Source organism: Mirounga angustirostris, unplaced genomic scaffold, assembly GCF_029215605.1.
Source record: "Mirounga angustirostris isolate CCGP_5_RB_7025 unplaced genomic scaffold, mMirAng1.0.hap1 SCAF_6, whole genome shotgun sequence".
Classification (NCBI taxonomy): domain Eukaryota; kingdom Metazoa; phylum Chordata; class Mammalia; order Carnivora; family Phocidae; genus Mirounga; species Mirounga angustirostris.
This window is the reverse complement of record NW_026991714.1, coordinates 44,244,018-44,265,124: the sequence shown is the minus strand read 5'-3', so window position 1 is coordinate 44,265,124 and position 21,107 is coordinate 44,244,018. Positions and strand designations below refer to the sequence as shown.

The 21,107-nt window shown below is 43.9% G+C and overlaps 1 protein-coding gene across 9 annotated transcripts in view; it reads right to left on the bottom strand.

Moving 5' to 3' along the window:
* The window catches only part of RGL1 (ral guanine nucleotide dissociation stimulator like 1), a 249,113-nt gene that overhangs the window by 25,883 nt on the left and 202,123 nt on the right, over positions 1 to 21,107 (bottom strand). For 8 of the 9 annotated variants that reach the window (XR_010412302.1, XM_045877303.3, XM_064594221.1 and 5 more), the window contains 6 exons: positions 18,587 to 18,671; positions 13,559 to 13,648; positions 10,737 to 10,823; positions 9,383 to 9,415; positions 7,276 to 7,397; positions 4,651 to 4,740 (listed from right to left, as the gene is read on the bottom strand). Coding sequence is in view for 8 of the 9 variants with exons in the window: in XM_045877303.3 (XP_045733259.1) it covers positions 4,651 to 4,740; positions 7,276 to 7,397; positions 9,383 to 9,415; positions 10,737 to 10,823; positions 13,559 to 13,648; positions 18,587 to 18,671 (507 nt within the window). In the remaining variant the exon portion in view is untranslated. The remainder of the gene's footprint in view (positions 1 to 4,650; positions 4,741 to 7,275; positions 7,398 to 9,382; positions 9,416 to 10,736; positions 10,824 to 13,558; positions 13,649 to 18,586; positions 18,672 to 21,107) is intronic. The other variant, XM_064594218.1, reaches the window with a different exon arrangement.

Here is a 21,107-nt window from a genome sequence, read left to right as displayed (position 1 = left end):
GAGTTTGCAAGACAGTAAGGAAAATCCCTACAGGCCATAAATGAACAGGGAACTGAAAACCAGAAGCAACATGAGCTAATTCTGCAGCTGCTCTGGATGCAGATCGGGAAATACCGATCTTGGTAAACGAGGGACAAGGGTTTTAACACAGATACAGGCCCAAAGATGAGGGCTTTTGTTTATGGTGGGATGCTGAAACCGAAACCCCTTATACAGAGCCAAGACCCTCAAAGGGCTATCCCTGTATAAGAAGATGGGCTAGAAAAATATCTTCCTACTGGCACAGGAAGACAACAAGGAAGCTTATCTGCCTTGGCCTGAACTTTGGTGAAAGGAAAACGCCTCCCCTGAAATCATGTGTGATCTTGCCCAGCACCTCATGCAGATTCGCTACCAATGTGACCTAGGAACTAGGAACTCTCAGACCAGTAATACTCCTGTGAAAACTAGAATTAAACAAAAAACAAAAAACAAAAAAAAACAACAAAAACTTTCTGGAGGAATCTACCTTCAAACCAGGATGTAGAAGATTTTCTGATAAAGATGAGCTCATAATATAAAATTACAAAATACACACAAGGAAATATCCCACCCAAAGGGAGTTAAACAAGCATAACAAATAGCAGGTTTAGACTCCTGAGAATTTCAGAACTTCTGACCTACAAAACTTATCAGAAAGAAACTAATAATTTAGTCATTAATTTGACAAATATTTGAGGGTCTACCATGGGCGAGGCTATAAAATAAATATGTTTAAGATATTAAAGACATAAAAGAAATTGAAAACAGGAGTTAAGAACAAGATATCCTGACAAAATAACAGGAAGACAGTTTGAAAAAAAAAATTCACTTCTAGAGTGAAAAATGTAGTGATTTAAATGAAAAACTCAGTGGAAGGATTAAATAACTGTTGAAGAGAAAAACTGTGAACAAGATGATAGATCTGAAGAAAATCTTCAGAAATCAGCATCAAAATATAAAGACATGAAAATAAGAAAGGTTAAAAGACATGGAGATTAGAATAAGAAATGCTGACATGTGTGTAAGAAGAGTTCCAAGAGAAGACAATTGAGAGAATGGAAGAGTGACCTTATCTAAGGAGATGGTGGCTGAGAAGATTCCAGAAGTAATGAACTGCATGAATCCTCAGACCCAGGAACCACGTCTTGAATAGGATAAATCAGACTCAATCCTCGCTTCAACTGTCTAACAGGATATCAAAGACAGAAGTAGTTCTTAAAAGCAACAAGGTGGGGGGCATAAAACAGAGGAACAGTAAATAAACAGATACCAGACATCTCAAAAGCAACAACAGAAATCAGAAGACATGGAATAATGTCTTCAAAGTGCTGAGTGTAAAGAACGGTCCTCCTTGAATTCTATACCCAGCTAAAAGAACTCTGAGAGTGAGCGCAAAATAAAGACATTCTCAGACAGAGATGGAGAGGGTTTACATTAACAGACGATGGGGAGAGGAGTAAAAGGAGGGAAGGGTAAGATGCAAGAAGGAAAGGCATGTAAAGAAACTAGCAAATGCAGCCAACCCCAAACAAGCACTGACTGTATAAAATAACAAGTAGCAACAATGAGCTTGATTTTTCATTAAATATTTCAGGCATTATCCCTCAAGTTCCAAGACCTGAAGCATATCTTTGTTCTGCCTCATCTCCACCCCCCGCACCCCCACCTCTTGCCCGTTTTCCATGTCGTCTCCTTTCTGGGACCTCCAGGCACTAATGGGGATAGAGGAAAAGAGCTAAACTCTGATCACAATTCACAGGAGAAAAAATAATGCCACTGTTGTACTGTTCCATGAATTCTGAGGAGTAGACCTTTGAAGGCTGTGGACTGGTGGTCCTCAGCCCATCATCTGAGAGTCTAGCTTAGAATGAAATTGTTCAAAGACTAAAAAAGGTTCTTCCATTTGTACAACTCTATGAGGTCAGTTCTGCTTTATAAAGGTTAATTCTAGCTCAATACTAGGCATCTCTGACCTTCAGACCAAACATGCCTTTCCCAAAGGCCCCCAAATTCTTTCCAATTCTTTGGAAAATGGGTCATTAAATGTGGGGAGAGCAAAAAGTACATTTGCCACATTTTTATTATTATTATTTTTGAAGATTTTATTTATTTATTTGACAGAGAGAGACACAGTGAGAAAGGGAACACAAGCAGGGGGAGTGGGAGAAGGAGAAGCAGGCTTCCCGCTGAGCAGGGAACCTGATGTGGGGCTCGATCCCAGGACCCGGGGATCATGACCTGAGCCGAAGGCAGATGCTTAACGACTGAGCCACCCAGGTGCCCCCATTTGCCACATTTTAAAAAATGCTAAGATGATAAAATATTTTGGAAATCGACAGGTATACAAACACCCTTACATGTACAAGAAATACGATGGGTGATATTGTGGCCTGTTTTATTCATGATAAACGTTCAAACTCAACTGCAGATACCAAAGGTTAAATTCAAGCATCTCGGCAAGATTTCACCAAGGAGAGACATGTACTCAATTTCGACCACACTTTATGCAGGCCACTGAGCCCTGATGATCCCGCTTCTCCTGGATTTCATGGGACTGTCCCTGCAGAGTTTGTGCATGAGCCAGAGTTGGTGCAGAGAGAGCACCCAGCACAATACAGATGGATGGCTGGGTTGAAGAGGGGTAGTGGGAAGCAGTTATATAAAAATTCATCTGCAGTGGCTACTGCCTAAGAACAGGGAAGAAAAAGCAAGAGGGCAAAGTAGAAGCACTTAGCATTGTATCTACCTGTGCAGACCTCTGACTGCCATAGGAGGTCCAGAAATTTCCAATTATTTCTGATGCAGATGACCATCAAGATGCCTGGCATTCCTTGACTCACCTCGCAGGGAGACTGATTCCCTGTGTAGGTGTCGATCTCACCAGCTGACAAGGCTTGGTCAGGCCCTTGGGTTATCTCAAAAGAGAGTTCATTCTCCTCCATAATTACCATGATGAAAAGATAGCAAGATACTATGGAAAATTCTATAGAGGTCAATCTACAAGCTCATAAATCTAGTGTGCAGGAGGGCCAAATTAGGCATCTGAACAGAGAGAGGTGTGGCAAGAGATCAAGATTACCTTTAAAATGCTTTCTACAAAATCACATGTCCCAACCTCATCTTCAAATGTCACCTGATATCAGGTGGAAGCCTGAGCAGTTTCTGTTAGTGGGAATATGGCAATATCTAAGTCTCTCTCCCTTTTCTTCCTTCCCTCCCTCCTCTTCTCCCTCCTCCACTTTTTACCTACTGCTCCATCGTTCCTTCCTCTCTCCCTTCAAAAAGTATTTTTCCCCACAGGCAATATGGCAAAAAAGTTACAACCTGGGCTCTACAGCCAAGTCTTGGGTTTGAATCCAGATCTTCCAATAACTAAATATTTTTATTTTTATTTAATATTTTTATTATCCACACTATTTCCCCTGTCTGTGCCTTACTCTCCTGGTTTATAAAGTCAGTATAACAGTAGGAACTACCACTTAGGTTATTTTGTGGATTGGATGAGAAATACATGTATTGTTCTTAAAATGATGTTGGCACGTAGCTCAATGTATTCATTCAATAAATATTTATTAATTATCCACTCTGTGCCAGGCACCATTCTAGGTCCTGGGGATATAGCAATGAGCAAAAACCAGAGACACATGCCTGCCTTCATGGAGTTTGCATTCCAGATAATAAACAGACACACACAACATATAGTATGTCACATGGAGGTAAAGGCAATGGAGAAATGCAAAGCAGGTACAGGTGAGAGAGGATGCTATGGGCAGGTAAGGCAGATACATTATAGTAGCAAGTAAGGTGGTTGGGGGAAGGCTCACTGAGAAGGTGACATTTCAGCAAACATCTGAAGGGAGTGAGGAGTGAGTCCTCTGGCCACCTGGGGACCAGTGTTCTAAGCAGAAGAAATGGCAAGCCGAGCATGTTCAGCAAGGTCTGGGTGCCTGGAATGCAGAGTAGAGCAAGCCAGGAAAGATAAGGACAGACAGGTATGGGATGGGCAGGCAGGCCTGGGATGACACTGCAGTTCCTGAAGAGTCCTCAATTGAGGGCCACGGTAAGGACTCCTGATTTTACTCAAAGGGAGGCAGGTATTATGAAGTTAGCTGTGGAGTGTCTCTTGCACGCCTGGCACCAAGCGGGGCATATAGCCACGAGTATCATGGATGAGGTTCCTGCTCTCTGGTGGTGAATGTTCCACCACGGGAAAGAGCCAGTGTGACTGAGAGGGATGGGGGCAGGCAGCAGCATCAGAGAGGGTGCTCTCTCGGGAGGTGACACCGTTGCCCACACCTGAAGGAGCCAGCCACAGAGAAAGAGCATGTCAGGCCAAAGAAATATCCTGTGCAAAGGCCCTGAGGCAGGAATGAGCCTGGTATGGTTGGTGGATGGCTACCAGGTGGGCGTGGCTGGATCCTGGTGAACAAGGGGCAAGGCTGGTTGGGAGGAAGGTGGTCAAGAAGGTTGGGGAAGATCATGAAAGTCCTCCTAAGGTAGGATAAGGAATCAGCGTGCTACATTAAAAAAAACCATCGGAGGTCTTTAAGCAGGAGGTATAATCTGGTGTACGTTTTAAGAGACTACCAGGCTATTTGGTGGAGAAGGGATCAAGGAGGCAACACTCACAGGCTGAGCCTCTTCACCATGCTCTTCCGAGGCTTGGGCGACGTGGCGCCGGCATCAGCAGCTGCTTCGATGTCACAGGACAGGGCGTAGCTGGGGAAGAGGAGGGGGGTGGTGAGGCGAGAGCTGGAGAACTGAAGAACGGGTTGAAATTCACATGACCTGCCGATTTTGTTTTAGAGGAAGTCTCTGATGGTTCAAAGTAAAGATGCATGTACCATGTTGTTCCATCACCAGTATCAGAGGGGATGGACTTACTGACCAGATTTTACAAATTTACATGTGCGCCTCCCACTCTAATCCCCGTCCTGGCCTACGGACTGGGGCCCTTCAGTGCTTTGCGCCTCAAAGAGGGACTTGTGCGCTTTGGCAACATCAAAGGCCGACCCCACTCTGTTTCCTGATCATTCTCACCCCAATACTGAGCCAGGGGGAGAATTATTTCTTGTCTGCTACTTCCCCCCACTACTGTGTGTTGGGTGCGCACACGTGCTTAACTCTTTATCTAAGAGAAATGAAAGAGACTTTTGCAAACTATCTAATTTCTAGTAAATAGACACAGGCAGTTATATTATTGGTAAAGATATTTGAATATGATTTTTAATTGTCAAAACACCCGAAATTTAAAGGCTCCAAATTCAGACATCTCTATATGCCAGGCAGACAGAACTTCCATAAGCACAAGAGGGATTTATATCTGACTTGAAATGTCTTTTATGAAAGCTTGTAGCTCTAACTTGTAGATGTATTTGGCTCTGGATAGGTGCAGAAGGGCGAGTGTGGTAAATAGTAGCTAGGTAATTTGTTAATTATGTGTACTTTTTTTTTAAACCTAAAGATGGTATCCAGATATTTGCTCATGTGTGGGCATTCATTGATAAAGGAATTTTTCAAATATTAACTTAAGCTCTAGAGGTTGTTGTAAATAGGAAGGAAAAAATGGGATATATTTAGCAAGATTCCTCTAATCATTAAAAAGTCAATTAATACAATTGACAAAAAGTTAATTATTACAGCTGATATTGTGAGCTTAGACTTTCTGATCCAGATCACCAGCCATGGTATGTATGTTCCATATGTGAGAAGGATGGACACATAGAGAGAAACTAACTCATACATACTGATCATCAGACCAGAAATGTAAGGTGAGGCAGTAACTGCTTTATTTTCTACATGGCAAAGAAAAAAATCTTCACCAACAAAGGAGTACTGAATCACAGGTTTGTTTGAATGTAACAGGACCAATCTACTCTGGGATAAAAAAAGGACCTCAGAAATCATCTATCTTCCACATGAGGGTACCAAGGCTTACAGAGGTTATACGATTTGCCCAACATCATACAACAACCTTGAGAGCTTAAGTTGTAGGGTCAAGAAGATCAGAATTTAAAACCAAACTCTATCACTGACTAGAGTCAGTTATTCTCTGAATCTCAATTTCCTCATTGGCAAAATACTTATTTTGCTGTCGATTTTGCTCTCCCTGATGATAAACTTTCAAGGAAATCCCCTGGTCTATGGCACGGGTTAGCAAATATTTTCTGTAAAGTACCAGATGGCAAATATTTCAGGCTTTGCAGGCTATATGGTCTCTCTTCCAACTACTTAACTGCCTTTAAAGCATGAAAGCAACCATAAATAAGATGTAAATCAATGGGCTGTATTCCAATAAAACTTTATTTATGGATACTAAAACTTGAATGTCAAATAACTATTCCATGTTATAATCTCCCTTTCTTTTTTTTCCGCAACCATTTAAAAATATCAAAATATGTGGTGGGCCGAATAGGGCCTGCAGACTCTAATCTGCTGGACTACAGGGTAAAGACTACACCCCTGCTGGGTGGACATTCAAGGCACCGGAGTTAATGTGCTTTTCCATGCTTGTCAGCCATGATTTTGAAACCTGTCCCTTGTGTCCCAGACACAACAGGGTTCTCACTATTCTTCCAAATGCCAACCATGTCATGCCACTAAGCCTTTGCTCATGTTCTTCCCTCTGTCTGGAATGTTCTCTTCCAGTTCTCCTGGTGAAATCTTAGTTCTCCTTCACAGCCTAGTCCAAACGTTCACACCTTTCTGATGATCTTCCCTACTTCCCCCCATCCTTGACCAAATTGCTCCTGCCCATAGATCCTTCAGCACTTTAGCTACCCGCCAGATTTCAGTTCTTCATGAATCTGTCTCTCCTTCCCAACTGAAAGCTCCCTGGAAAGCTGGTCCCAATGAACAAAAATGACAAACACGGTGACGATGGAGGCAGCAGTGGTGGTGATGATGAGGGCAATGATGATCGGCACTCGAACGGTGCTTTTCCAAATACAATTTCATTTAATCCTCACAAACACTTTATGGAAAAGCATCCTGAAGATCAGGAAGAATCAGTGACTTGTTCAAGGTTACAAAGATTAAAAAAAATAAATGGTAGAGCAAGAATCTGAAAGCACGTGTTCTGATGCCATCCATCCACCTCTCCTGCTATATCATTATCCTTTGAAAACTGAGGTTCTAGAATCTACTAGCTGCTCACTAAATAGTTGCTGAAAAAATGGCCCAATGAGGAAATGGAGGTGGTATTCATTTCACCAACATTGAAGCTCCACCCTGATGGACAATATGAGCACCCACCTCTCCTCCTCTGTTAGGAGCTGCTGCCTCTGGAACCACTGGATGAACTTTGGGTCTGGTGTCATACAATAGCTGTTGCAGGCAGATTGCAAGAGCTTTATTTGGGCAATCACTTCAAATTCCTACAGCAGACAGAACACCAAAAAGAAAGTAAATAATACGGCCGACCCAATATATCTCTTCAACATGAAGACACACCACATTAGGATATATAATGGAGAAAACCATCTAGGACGACTCTGAAGTCCTGCCTTTCTTAGAAATAAAAGAACTGAATAACTCTTAAAAATTCCAACTCTGAATCCCTGTCTTTGTATGCTTACTTGTCAATCCCCACCCCCCCTTGAAAAAGGAAATTGATATAACTAAAACAGGCTAGCAGAGCAACCCAAACTAGTTATTACCTAAAGCCATAGTGGCTCCCTTTTTCTTTTAGGTTTTCATTCTAGGGATAGAAAACTTATTTTTTCGAGTTGTGTGCTTTTAAAGTATATTTTCAATTTCCATTTCTATTTCCTAAAAGAGAGAGAAAAAATTTCCTTTAAGTCAGGAGGCTCGTAAGTTCCCCATTGCCATGTTCTTCAACCCTTACCCCTCAGTAAATAAGTTTTGGTAGGGTTGAATATCTAAACAGTCCAGGGCCTCATAAACTTGAATGTTTGGATTTCCCGAATCCTTGGGTTTTTACTACTCCAGTAAATCCTTTAACTAAATCTTTTAAAGCTCACAAGAGAAGCAAGTATATAATTATGTCCAAAATTATTTATACTTCTTTAGATGTTTCAATAAAGATTTTTTTTTAAGTCAGTGAAGGGTATAAGCCTTAGCTTTAGGTTTTATACTCAAATTTTCCAGAAGTTTAACATGCTAGTCTTAAAAGGAAAGAGAGAGGCATCCAGGGTGATTCTGAAGTTAAAGGACAAAGATGGGTAACTCTGGAGCCCAGTAAGTAAATTTGTTTTATTGTTACAGGACATGAAAGAAGAAACTCAACAACGGGCAGGTTCTGTGGGTATCAACTTCCCATCCAATAACCTCAGCTCTTGGTCTCAATAACCTCAAGGAATATTTATCATCATGCTAAAGAAGAAAGTATACTCTACCAGGGACAGAAGATTTACATTTGTCTATTTGTCTATGTTAACATGAGCTCAGCCTGGTTGGCTCCTGAAGGTTTGGTTTAACCCAATTTCATTTCCTCCTGGAAGTTTCTCTGACCCCACAAGTTGGGGACTGATGCCCTTCCTACATCTTCCTATGATATCCACGACTTCCACTCACAAGACCTTATCAGTTGTATTAGAACTGCCGACTTATTTGTCTACCTTCCTCCTGGACTGTGAAGTTTATGAGGGCAGGGAGTGCTGGGTTTTCTCTGTAGCAACCCCCAAACCTATCAGAGTGCTTGGCCCATGTGAGGTATGCCATCAATTTTTGGGGAGTAAAAGAATGAAAGAACGAAGGACTGAGTAAGCTTCCTTAGTCATGAGTGTTATGAGGTGAAGGCATTCCTTTGTTCACTCATTTTCCTTTGCATCATTTAAGTATCTATTTAAACACACCATTTTTACACTAAAACCATAGCAAATTTTCAAAGCCCTGTTTTCTCTTTTTTTTTTTAGTGCTATGCAAAGCCATCCACTATTCTCTCCACAGAAAAATTCACCCCTTCCCATGCTGACAGGAAAGGAAGAGAATTATCGACATGTCACAGTTTCCTTTCTTCACCATCTTTATTAACTCTTCCATATGTCATTTACTCTTTCGAAACCCCTTCTCTTTCATAGGATGAACCTGGTTGCCCAGGCTGATTATAAAGAAGAGATGAGGAAGGGTGAGGAAAGAAACGTGGGCTTTGCAGCAGTAGGACTGGGTCTGGGGGCCGGTTTCTGCACCTGGGAATTGAGGAAGATAAAACCGACTTCACAGCACTCTGGGGGAGTAATACACAGGATTGCACAAGGTACAATTGTATATGATAAGTGCTTGATAAATGCAAATTCTTTTTTTTTTTTTGCCTTTACAAAAAAAGGCTTAAGTCCCTGCTTCTCTTTTTTCATACCCAAATGAAGTAAAATGGAGCACTGCAGCCAAGACCTCTACTTACCCTTCTCCTTTTCTCAAAGTTGATCAGTCCACCCTGAAAGAAATTCAATTAAAAAAAATAGTGACAAACCAAGCTACTTTGAAATAGAGCCCTATGTTGTTCTATGAATCATTAAAATAGATCACAGGGATGATAAAGTCACAATGATCAATGACACTACAATTATGGCTACTATGTAGGAAGAGAAGCACCATTTGCTTCAAGAAAAACACTCTGAATTCTAATAGGACAGGATAGGCAGACAACCTTCTTATAAAATGTCCAAAACCAACTAAAATAGTAATGATAAGGAAGTTATAATTCAGAATCCAAATACACTTGTAGAGCCAATAAGGGCAAAAGCTTGAGTAAATAGTCCATTACACTTTATTTCTTGACCCAAAGCCACAAAAACAGATGGTCATTGACTCATACTGGAAACCAAATTGTCAATGGTTTATTAAAAGGGAAGTCACTTCTACATATAGCTTTGTGAAAAGTTAAGTTTCAATTCTTCATCCCCCAGCTCCTGTTCTCAGTAGGCTGAATATAACTTCTAAATCATCAGTCACTCCCCCAAAAATTCCCCAGTGCTAATGAGTGTTTCCTGAGATAAGCTGAGGCAGAGGACATGAAGAGACAGAGCTCGGGAAATGCAAAATGAATGAGCATGCCCACAACATCATGACGAGCTTGGAGGTAGGTACACGCAGAACCACCACCAGGCCTGCTAACTCTGATAGAGTAGAAGCAGACTCATCACATGTGGGAACCAGGGAGGGGACGGAAACTTAGATCTACAAGCAATCCTTAAATCTCACTTCAAATGTCAAATTTCTTCTCCACTTAATATGTTATTACAGCTACTAACAAGTAGCTTAACTTTCACTTCTCTTCCCCGAGAGAGAAAGAATGCACACACAAGAGAAGCACAAGAGCATCTCAGGGCAGGTAATTATATGAAAAAAGAAAAGAACAATTAAAAATCCACAAATTTGACCACCTCCCTACCCCACCAAGTAGAATATTAGGGCACATCAACCCCTCAGCCCTACCTGCCCAAATGCTACTCAAAATCAAGGTCTTTCTCGAACCCACTCCTTCTGTAAGGCCCTGACATCACCCCCCCCCACCCCGCATATGGAATGGATGGTGACCTCCCCTCATCTCTCACTGCATTTCTGTCTGAATTCCTAGTATTTCCACAGTCACTGCCGGCCTCGATACATAGCTTCCACTGGCTTGTGAGTCACTTCTGGTGACTTACTCTGCTTTGTGTTCCTCACAGTGCCGCATTCATAATGGGCCCTCAACAGACACTAATAAAGTGAAATTCTCTGTTGGGTATCCAAGTCACCACATTCACACAACGCACCTCGATATAGTCCTGAAGAGCAGTGTCGAGCATGGTGAGGTCAGTCAGGAAGGTGCCCAGGTAGGGCACAGTCCCCTGCATCACACCCTGAAGAGCAAGCACAGCAAAACGGTCTTTGTTGTTACTAAAAAGTGGAAGGGTTTCACGAGCCTCCTCCACGCTGGAGCAAATGCACCTATTGTTGGCTAAATTTGGCAAGTGACCGTTCATAGCTGAAGGCAGCAATCTTTGGCCCGGTAAGCCTTGACAGCATTCAGAGAAAATGAAGGACCATTGAAGACCATTAGTGTTAACCTCCATGAATGAAATTTTTAAGATTTTTAAAAAGGATGGGAATTATCATCACCTAATCTTTTTTTTTTAAAGATTTTATTTATTTATAAGACAGAGAGAGACACAGCGAGAGAGGGAACACAAGCAGGGGGAGTGGGGGAGGGAGAAGCAGACCCCCCGCTGAGCAGGGAGCCCGATGCGGGGCTCGATCCCAGGACCCTGGGACCATGACCTGAGCCGAAGGCAGACGCTTAACAACTGAGCCACCCAGGCGCCCCTCTAACTTTCAAAGTTAGGAAAATAGGCCTCAAAGCCAGGAGATCATACAAGTATGTTCAAGAGTGTTCACAAAGGATTCATATTTTGCTTAGGTTGCTTCAAGGGATGGCTTTTCTCTTTCAGAGTGTGTGGACACTCCTGGGGGTTTGGAATGGCTTCACCACTGGTAAGGGAGGGCAACTGTACATTGAGGAAGAGCGTATACCACGAGAGCATGGGTGTCACTATGAAAATGGTCTCTTGGGGGGCACCTGGGTGGCTCAGTCAGTTAAGCGTCTGCCTTCGGCTCAGGTCATGGTCCCAGGGTCCTGGGATCGAGTCCCGCATCGGGCTCCCTGCTCCGCGGGAAGCCTGCTTCTCCCTCTCCCTCCGCCTGCCACTCCCCCTGCTTATGCTCTCTCTCTCTCAAATAAATAAATAAAATCCTTTTAAAAAATGGGCTAGATTTTGTGGCTCACTTCCAAAGGATAGAAGTGGGAAAGGGAAAAATGGTAACTTTAAAGTGGAAAATCTGGCAAAATACTACCTTAACTAAGTGATGAAGGTTAACATCACCAGTGACTCTTTGATGGGATGTGGTGAGAATGGCACTTCATTTCTGTGATATCCTTCCCCCAAATCCATAATCTCAGCCTATTCACTAGAAAACAACAGACACATTCTGATTATGGGACATTCTAAAGATACCAGGACGGTATTCCAGAAGACTGTGAAGGTAAGGAGCAACAAGGAAGGCTGAGAAGCTCTCACAGAGCAGAGAGGCCTGCGGAGACAGGACAGCATCTTACAGCGTGGTCCCCTGGCCTGGCTCCTGGAGCAGAAAGAGCATCCTCATGCAAAAGTGGTGAAATCCCAATCAAGTCTGGATTTCAGTTCACAGTTCACACCAGCACTAGGGTATTGGTGCCTCAAGCTTGACAGATGGGCCATGGCCAGAGAGAGTGTTGACAATGAGGGACATGGGCTGAGGGCTTCAGAGAAACTCCATGTACTATCTGGAACTTATCCGTAAACTCATAGTAAAAAGTTTATTTATTTTTTTTAAATTGTCCCTTGGAAATGAAGACAGAATCACTTCAACTGCAGGTATACGCAGTATTAATCTCATGAAATTTTCTTTGAGATCATCTCAATTCTCCGTAAGGCCACTGAGGCACTAACTTCCGTGGATACCTTCTCACTTCCATTCAGGCACTTAGGATATTCTGGAAGAAAATACAGCCCCAGCCAGGGTAGGACCAGGTTGCTCCATGGGAGGCCAGCTGTCTCCTTGGCCAGAACTGACTGGAGAGGTTCACCCTGAGGACTCTCTCTCAGGCACAGTTTGTCCTTCCCTGTTATGTGCACAAGGTCTCATCCTGAACTAAAATAATCTTTTTTTAGCAGCTATTTTTAACTTATCTTTGAACAACTAAAAAAAGTCTGAAATGCTGTGAAATGTTTCACAGGCTTTATGGTACAGAAGAGTCCTATCATTCAAACACAACATTTCTGATTTATGTCCAGCCTTCCAAAGAAGGAGAAAATCCTCCCAAAGCAGGGATGAGAAGATCTAGAGGTTGTCAGTCTCTTAATCTCCTCTCTCTCTGGTTTTCCCTCTTCCATGCTAAAAGGAGAGTTTTAAAAATAAAGCTTTAAGATAAAGCTAAAGATGGTAACTATCTTTCAGTCTTAAGGAAGGAGGTACAGTATTCCTGAGTATTGAAAAACTAGAAAAAGGTTTGGCTAGGCCTTGGGATTAGTATGGAAAGCTGGAAAATGGAGAGAGGGTTTGGAACAAATGAAAAGATCTGCCAGTACACAGACCAAGTCCTCCTAGGAGTCGACGCTCTTTCCTCGGCACCCATGTGCTAGGCCACCGGGTGTCCAAAGTTGACTACAGTAGGCATTCCTGTTGGGGAACCGAAGCCCAGGAGGTCTCAAGGCCAAGGTAGCAGCAGCTTCTAAGTGCAGGAGTGGATGGAGGAAGACAGCAAGAGGGAGGAAGTCTACCTCCTGCAGACTTTTCTCCTTACCTCTAGAAGAAAAAATGTTCCAGGGAACACTACGCTTTGCAAGTGTAAGTGTTTATTTCCCACTGGGTCAAATGGGAGTGATAATATGTCTCCTATAGACCTCCCCGGCCGTGGAGAATAAATAAAGGATGGAGAACATGCCTGGAAGCAAGGGCGCCCTGCAGATCGAAGGTGCTGGGGCCATGAAGGAGCCCCACCACCCACACAGGGCTGCTTTCTGACGGGTCCTCAGGGAAGACCGAGGGCTATATGTACCATATCCTTCTGGAGCTGAAGCCTCCTCTGGGTCCGCTTCTGGTTTTCTTTCACACTGCTGTCCAGGTTTGCAAACTTTGAGGTTCCTTCCTAAGAAACAGAAGCACAGACAGAGGAGAGCGATGGAGAGTGGCAGCAGAAGGAAGAGAAGGGGCACGTAGCTTCTGGTCCGGAACCTCTGCACAATGGCCTGCATGTCGTGCAAAACCAAGAGGCCTCCAGCAGGCTCTGGGCTGAATTACGTCAATGTTCAGCCGGCTTGTCGCGAGCGGTCTATGTGCAATAAGGTCTGGTGGCCTCGGGTAATCCTGTTTTCCCCCCTGCTTTGTAAGAAGAACCCCTGATTTGGTGATCAAATCAATGGTCAATACCAGGCCTGAAGTCCCCAGAACCGAGGCAATTTTTTGCATATCCTACATTTCACCGGGACTAATCACATGCCCCGGAAATGAAGATCTCTTCCTCAGTACATTTTGTGATTTCTTGCTCTTGGCCTGAAACACATGTGCCAGCATTCTGTGAAAGAAACGGGATTCTTTCTGTGGTTTTTTCTTAGCTAAATGAAACTTTTGTACCGGAAGTTTTCTGAGGAAGCCCCGTATCGTGGAGCAGCACTAACCTATGAAAGCCAGACCTTCACCAATTTTTTTCTCCCCCATCTTCCTCCCCCTAACCCATCCTCCTGAGTTGCTTTTCTCAGGTCTGGAACTCTTACAAGTCAATCCTTCCTCCTGGGGCCTGGGGACGGATGGCTACCCTTCCTCGGCTCCCCTGTCTGTTGTCATAACAAACTCTTCCACAATGGTGACTAAACTCCAGTCTGCTGACTGAACACAGTGCTTTGGGGTTTTGTGGTTTCAGGGCCTTTTGAGTTCTCATTTTCCAGGAACTGTATGAATGGGAGGCAAATTTCACAATTCAGTCAGGGACAAGCGCTCCAGTAGCTTTTCCTTGGTCAGTCTTCCCGGGTTTATGTTACCATGGCCTGTGACCTTCCCCGACCACACAGAGCAGCGGCGTCTTCTGCAGACTTGGCCCTCCTGATGTCAGCGAGGCACCAAGATCGCCTAGCATTCACCAGCCCTCACCTGGGTCCAGAGCCCACAGTGACTCACAATCTATTTTAATTCTCCATCACAAATGATGATAAGGAGCAGTGTTGTTTAACCACCTCCTGCATACAGCTTTTCCTGGGCATGAATGAAAGCTGCCTAAAATGTTCCATTTCCCAAGCCAGGGGGTGGTGAGTCCTCCCAAATTCTTGAGAATTTGCTTGGAGTGAGCATTCACTTCTGTCTGACTTGAAGGCAAGTGTCCATCCTTTCCCTGTGTGGGTCCCTCTGGTCCCCTTCCAGCTTCTCAATCACTGGAAGAGGTATCATGCGTGGAAGTTATGGAAGGCAGACCTCAAATTCTTAAGAAGGATTTCTGACAAGTTAAAAGGCTCCTGAGAGCCACAGAATAGCAGAGACGGAAAGGAAGAGCACTCGGGACAGCCTCCCTGCTGGCAGGGAGGGTGAAGACCTGAGGTGAGAGCTCGCAGGCTTGCGGATTTCATGACTTCATGATTTCAAGAGAGTTAGACTCCGCTCCTGGCTGGGTCACGGAAGAGATGGCTAGTGCCACTTCCTCCAGATGAGGTGTCAACCGAAAACCTACTATTTGCCACATCCAGCGGTATCCATTTTCCCTTCTTGGCCCTATATCTTTTGCTCTGTTCCACCGATCCCTTGAAACCCCTTGGAACTTTTCACAGGTTTGCTGATGGCATCACTCTGGTTCCTTCCTTCTGACTCCTTTGCTGGCCACACTCATGCTCCTAGTGTCTCTTCCTTCTGCCAAAATCACCTTCTTGTTTTTTGCTATAATCGGGTCTTTGGAAACGTCATCCTTAATGATTGCCTATGTTTGGATGAATTCCAAATTGCTCCCTCTCCCTCCATCAACCACCTGCTCCCCTCCTATATCTTTCCCCCTCTGTCCTCCTCTTCTCTCTCTCTCCTCCCTCTCTCCCTCTAGTGAAAATTTCTCACCTGAGTCCCATCTTTTCTCTACCTCCATGAGTTCAGCTGCCTCATCCATCCTGTTCCCAGGCCTTGGGTGTATACAGGCACTGGATTCTTCTCAATCAGTGTTGGGTACTTTATTGCCCAGAAGTTAGTGGTAGCGATCTGAATGGGCCTTCAGAGTCCTAACAGTCCTGCTCCAACTGCGACTTGAGTATGTTTCAGAGCTTCACTACACATACGTTTTCGCCAGAGCCAAATTCCTGGGCCTTTCTCACAGTTTTTATGTAATTCCACCAGGGAGAGTTATCATCCAAGAGTCCCAAGAACCAAGACAATTTGGTGGCAGTCTGCTTTCCCACTGCTTTAAAATTTATGGACTCTACAATTCAACTGCTCAGAGTGATCTAAGTTCATCATCACAGGTTTAAGATAATCTTTGAGAAAAATAAAAACATTTTTTTTCCCCAACAATTAAAATGAAAACCTCAGATTTTTTTTTTTTTAGATTTTTGTTAATTATTATGTTGCCTCAGCCAGAATATCATAGAGGTGGAATATTACATCTACCCAGAAGTGGAAGAGAAGACCAGTCTTTAAGACTAAGATTACCCAACTGTAAATCAGTGTGAGTCCAGGAATGGCATATTAGAAACAGAGGCCTGCAGTTTTTCTCAGTGGTTCTTTTGAGAACATAACTACCTTGATTCCTTTTTTTTTTACAACCATGCTGAGAATTAACACTCAGACTTATATACTTCATATGAAGAATGATCAACAAAGGTGACTGGAAAGGGACCTACATATACATACGGCCTGCCCAAAACACATTACACCATTGTAATGATAATGCACAGACCACAGGAATTCATAGCCAAGTTTTTCATTTCTTTGGGATTGGAGCCATGTAGAAGAAATTTAACTTAGAGCACGAGGGCCAACTTCTACATTAAAGAAAGGTTTATGGGACCTTTTAATGTCTAGATATGGCTTTGCTTCTAAGTTTTGGCCAGAACACCGCCACCAGGCAATGGGCTGCACGGCACTGAATTTATCTATGTTGGAAGGATGACTCAGAGCTATTGGGATTTGAATGTGTGGCTCCAGTTAGTCTAGCTTTGTATTCCTGACAGGGAGACCACTAAGCCATCTCCTTCCAGCCAGATGAGTTTCCATTTAAAGTCTGCAAATCCAGGGGGACATGAAGCAGGGAGTAACACGATCTCAGCAAGCACTGGATAGTGTGCAGCTAATCAGGTACGCCAAATCCAGAGCCGGACATCAGCACAAACTGCCTTGCTCCTACCACTGACTCCAAGAAGGGCCAAGAGTGGGCAGCTTCTCAAAGTCACATGAGTCCAAAGGCCCACCAATTCATGCAATTGTACAGAGTTTCTGAACATTTGCTGCACCCCAGGCACTGTGTCAGGCATTAAGGATAGAACAGTGACAAAAAGAACCCAGTTCCTGCCTGCAAGAGGCTTGCAGGCCAGCAGGGAGACAGGCTGGGTCCCCGGCAGAGCCCACGATGAGAAAGACATGCAGGAAGAGCAGGACTCAGGAGGACAACCGTCAGGAAGACCGTAACAGATGCCCTTACAGGAATGACTAATCTAACAGGTGTCAGGTGGATGCCCTTTCATAGGGACCCCACCTCCACTGGACTTTCATCCCTCCTCCAAGTGTGTGCTCTGAGCCCTGTGTATGTAGCCCATACTTTACTCACTTTGATTTGTTATGCATACTTTGGCTTCGTGTGCACACAGCATGCCAAATACTAAAAACACATTTGCATAGGGCTTTCAAATATTTTACCTTAGTCAATCTTCAAATCAATTCTGTGAAGTCAGTGGACTAAATACTATTATCTCTACAGATAATACAGTCTCTTATACAGAAAAAGAGACTAAGGACAAGGATCATATCGTCTAATTGGCCAGTTCAGGGCTATGGTAGCACATACCCTATGATTTTATAATTGTCTACTTCTCTACCTACTCCCGTGAGACGCAATCTCTTTCAGATCCGAGACTGCCTTCAGTGTGGTCGCACCTCGGACACCCAGCACATCGCGAACGCTCAATCAACTGTTGTTCAATTACTGATTTACCTTCTCTGTGAAGTTTTCTCTGATCTCTCCTGCCCCCTACTACCAAGTGGCGAGAAGAAACAGTCCTATGCCTCTGTGATGAAAGCACAGGCTTCAGAGTCTCACCAGGTAGGGTTCACATTCTAATGACCTACCAGGTGTGTGACTTACGACACAGGGCTTACCTCTCTGAGTCTTGGCTATCTGCAAAACTAGGATGATAAAATCTACTTTATAGAAAGGTTGTGATGATCATATCTGGCCTATGTGCCCCTCTGATGACCATTCACAACCTGTTATTTGTACCTTTATTTGACTACTTATTCTCAGTTAGTGCCTCCATCCACCAGCCAGAGGGTGAATTCTTGAAAACAGGCTCTGGGTTAGTCGCCTTCATATTCCTAGAGGCCGCTCCAATGCTTCACGGATACTGGACATTCAACAAATGTCTGGGGAAATGAAATCAACCGAGCTATACTTCTACCTTCTATGGTTCCAAAGTCAGCACTCACTTGGCATTCACTAAATATTGCTAATGGGCCCATGCAACTTGGTCCAAATACAGGATACGGAATTGCGGGCTTGGCCTCTGTCACTCTAGAAGATGTTCTGCTGAGAAGGAATATTCCAGGGCCTCTCACCCACCTCGCCACCAGCACCTGCTGTCTGCAGAGCGGCTCGTTAAAGAGATACACTTGTGAGCACAAGTTTCACAATCTGGTTGTGTAACCGTGAAGCTTCGGAGCTGGACATTCAGTTTTCTCAGCCTTGAGCTTCTTTGATTTGCCCGCGGAAACAAAAATGCTGCCTTCTAGTCGCTGCAGGCTTTCTCCTGGGACTGCAGGAATGTGGGGAGCCCTCAAGCCACTCTGGCCTTGAAGGGATTCCAGAGCTATCCGCGACGTGGCCCGGTGCCCCCACCAAGAGCCTCACCTTCATCAGAAGTTCCCGGCTGGTCAAATGGTTGTTATGGTCGGAGAAAATATCCGAAAGTTCTTCAAACATCAGCATCCGGTCCCTGGGAGAGGGATGAAGAAAACATTCACAAATAAAGAGTCAGTGAGAGGCCCACACCTTCGGCCCTGCTGCCCTCCATTACCTGTGGCTACAGAAGGATTGGACTGATCTCAGGAGCAGAGAGGAAGCCAATGACTTTGTTCATGCAGCTTTTTTTTAAAGATTTTATTTATTTATTTGACAGAGAGAAACACAGCGAGAGAGGGAACACAAGCAGAGAGAGGGGGAGAAGGAGAAGCAGGCTCCCCGCTGAGCAGGGAGCCTGATGCGGGGCTTGATCCCAGGACCCTGGGATCATGACCCGAGCAGAAAGCAGATGCTTAACAACTGAGCCACCCAGGCGTTCCTCTTTTTTTTTTTTTTAAAGGTACACACAGTCACCTATGTGAAGACGGGGGTTTTCCTATCCACCTAGGTTATAATCATAAATAAGGATTGCTAAATTGGGGCATCAAGTTGTTTAAATGGGACATGTTCTTTAAAAAAAAATCTGTCTTAGCAATACACACACACAGCCCCGTGGGGACCGAGAAATCATGCTGGCTGGTTCCCTCATTTAGAGATGAAGATGCCAGGGTCAGGGATTTGCTGACGTTTCCATCGCTAAGTTTTGAGCATGGCAGGTGTAGAAGCCAAATTTCCTGAGTCACAGGCCAGTGCTCTCAAATCGGAGTCAGAGTAGATGGAAGCCAAACGGGCTCTGGTCAGGGGCGGGGGTTCAAATCCCCACTCTGCCCCTCCCTCCCCAAGGGCTCTTGGGTCCGTTGCTTAACCATCCTGAGCTTCCATTTTCTTACCTATACAAGGAACATACTAGGAGTCCCCTTGAGGGACCGCAGTGAAGGTCAGCAGGATCATATACATAAAGTGGCTACTCTGCCCTCTCCCTTCTGGAGGCCCTGTCCCTCTCCACGGGCCTCAGGCTTTTCTCTCCAGCCCTCTAGGGTTACTGAGTGGAGGACTCCAGAGGCAGAGAATTAATGGGGCTGTATCATTCCCCAGGCAGCACGTCATGATCACGGGAAAGCTATTATTAACTTATTTGTTTTATAATGAGGGTAGTATCATTCTTGTAATAAAGAAAACCAGTAAAGCTATTTGCATTTTGGAAAAAATAATTAAGAACTTAATTACATGTGGGCCTAAATAAAGAGAAATAAATAGACGTCTTCTCTGTCCACTGAAAAGTGATTAGCATTAAGGGTTACAGGGAAAGTGATAACCAAATAAGGTATCCTAACTCTGTCCCTTGAATTTAGCAATGAAAACTATGGAAAGCTGATATGAAAGCGTCTTCTCATGACATTTCTGCAGCATCCCTGCTAAAACATGAACCGACCAACTAAGAAACAAACCAGACACCCATACTGTACAGAATGAGGCTCTGAGGTTTGTTTTGAGGTGAAATCATTTAAAAAGCCAGCTGGAAGAATGGGCCTCATATGGTAACCAAGAGATTAAGATACAACTCCACTAATTTTTTTTTACTTGTGTTTTAACCTCAAATTTGCTGTAGAAGAAATCTTTGGCTGGCTAAGTGACTTTCCACAGTATGCTATTTATCAACCACCAAAGAAAGATAGGATTACCTTTCACTGCAATCAGAGAAGGTTGCAATCAAGCACAGGAGCTATTTCAGCACCTGAGCCCCCTTTGTTTTTATTTTTGATACCATGACTGGGGAGCACTGATGAGGGGAAGGAGAGGGGCCCGCGCTATTGAGGATGAGGACTCTGTATGCATCTGATTTTCCCATTGTATTTTACTGAGGCCTATCATCTCATGATTTTATATGACCCATCTCTTTCATAAGATTGATATGCAAAGGAAAACCAATCAACTAATCTTTCTTTCACATACAGAGTCAGCTGGATTATTGAAACTAATGAAGAGGAGAAAGAACCTAAGGAATAAGTGGTGATCAAAAAAATTGCGCTGGCCTTTGGAGAGCCCATCTACCAGGTTTTCTCCTGGTAGATAACAGCGTTGTAAACAGAGCATGAGCTTTGGAGTCTCCAAGTGCCTATGGCTTCTATGGCTCCGTAACACCAGGCATTACGATCAGCCACTTCAATTTTTTTCTACTGACTCATCAAAGCCTTATGAAACAAATAATTTGACTTCCCCCAAGTAGCCTTTCTTCTGATTGAGAATAGGAGCCCACTGGTATGTGTGAGTACTCTGGCACTCATTTTTCAGCATAAACTTAGGAAATTTGGGTCTCTTGCAAGTTTGGATAGTGTCGGTCCCTTAGGGCTTAATCAGCTCTAAGTAAACTGCTGAAACCGATTGCCTAAGACCTTCCACTCCTAAGGACTGAAGCCACCAATCCCACAAGGGCAGGCCTGCCTGAGGAGCCAGCTGGCTCCCCTCCTGGCTGAAACCGACTATACCGCATACAGTATAGACTGTAAACAGTTTACACATTCTTCCCCGA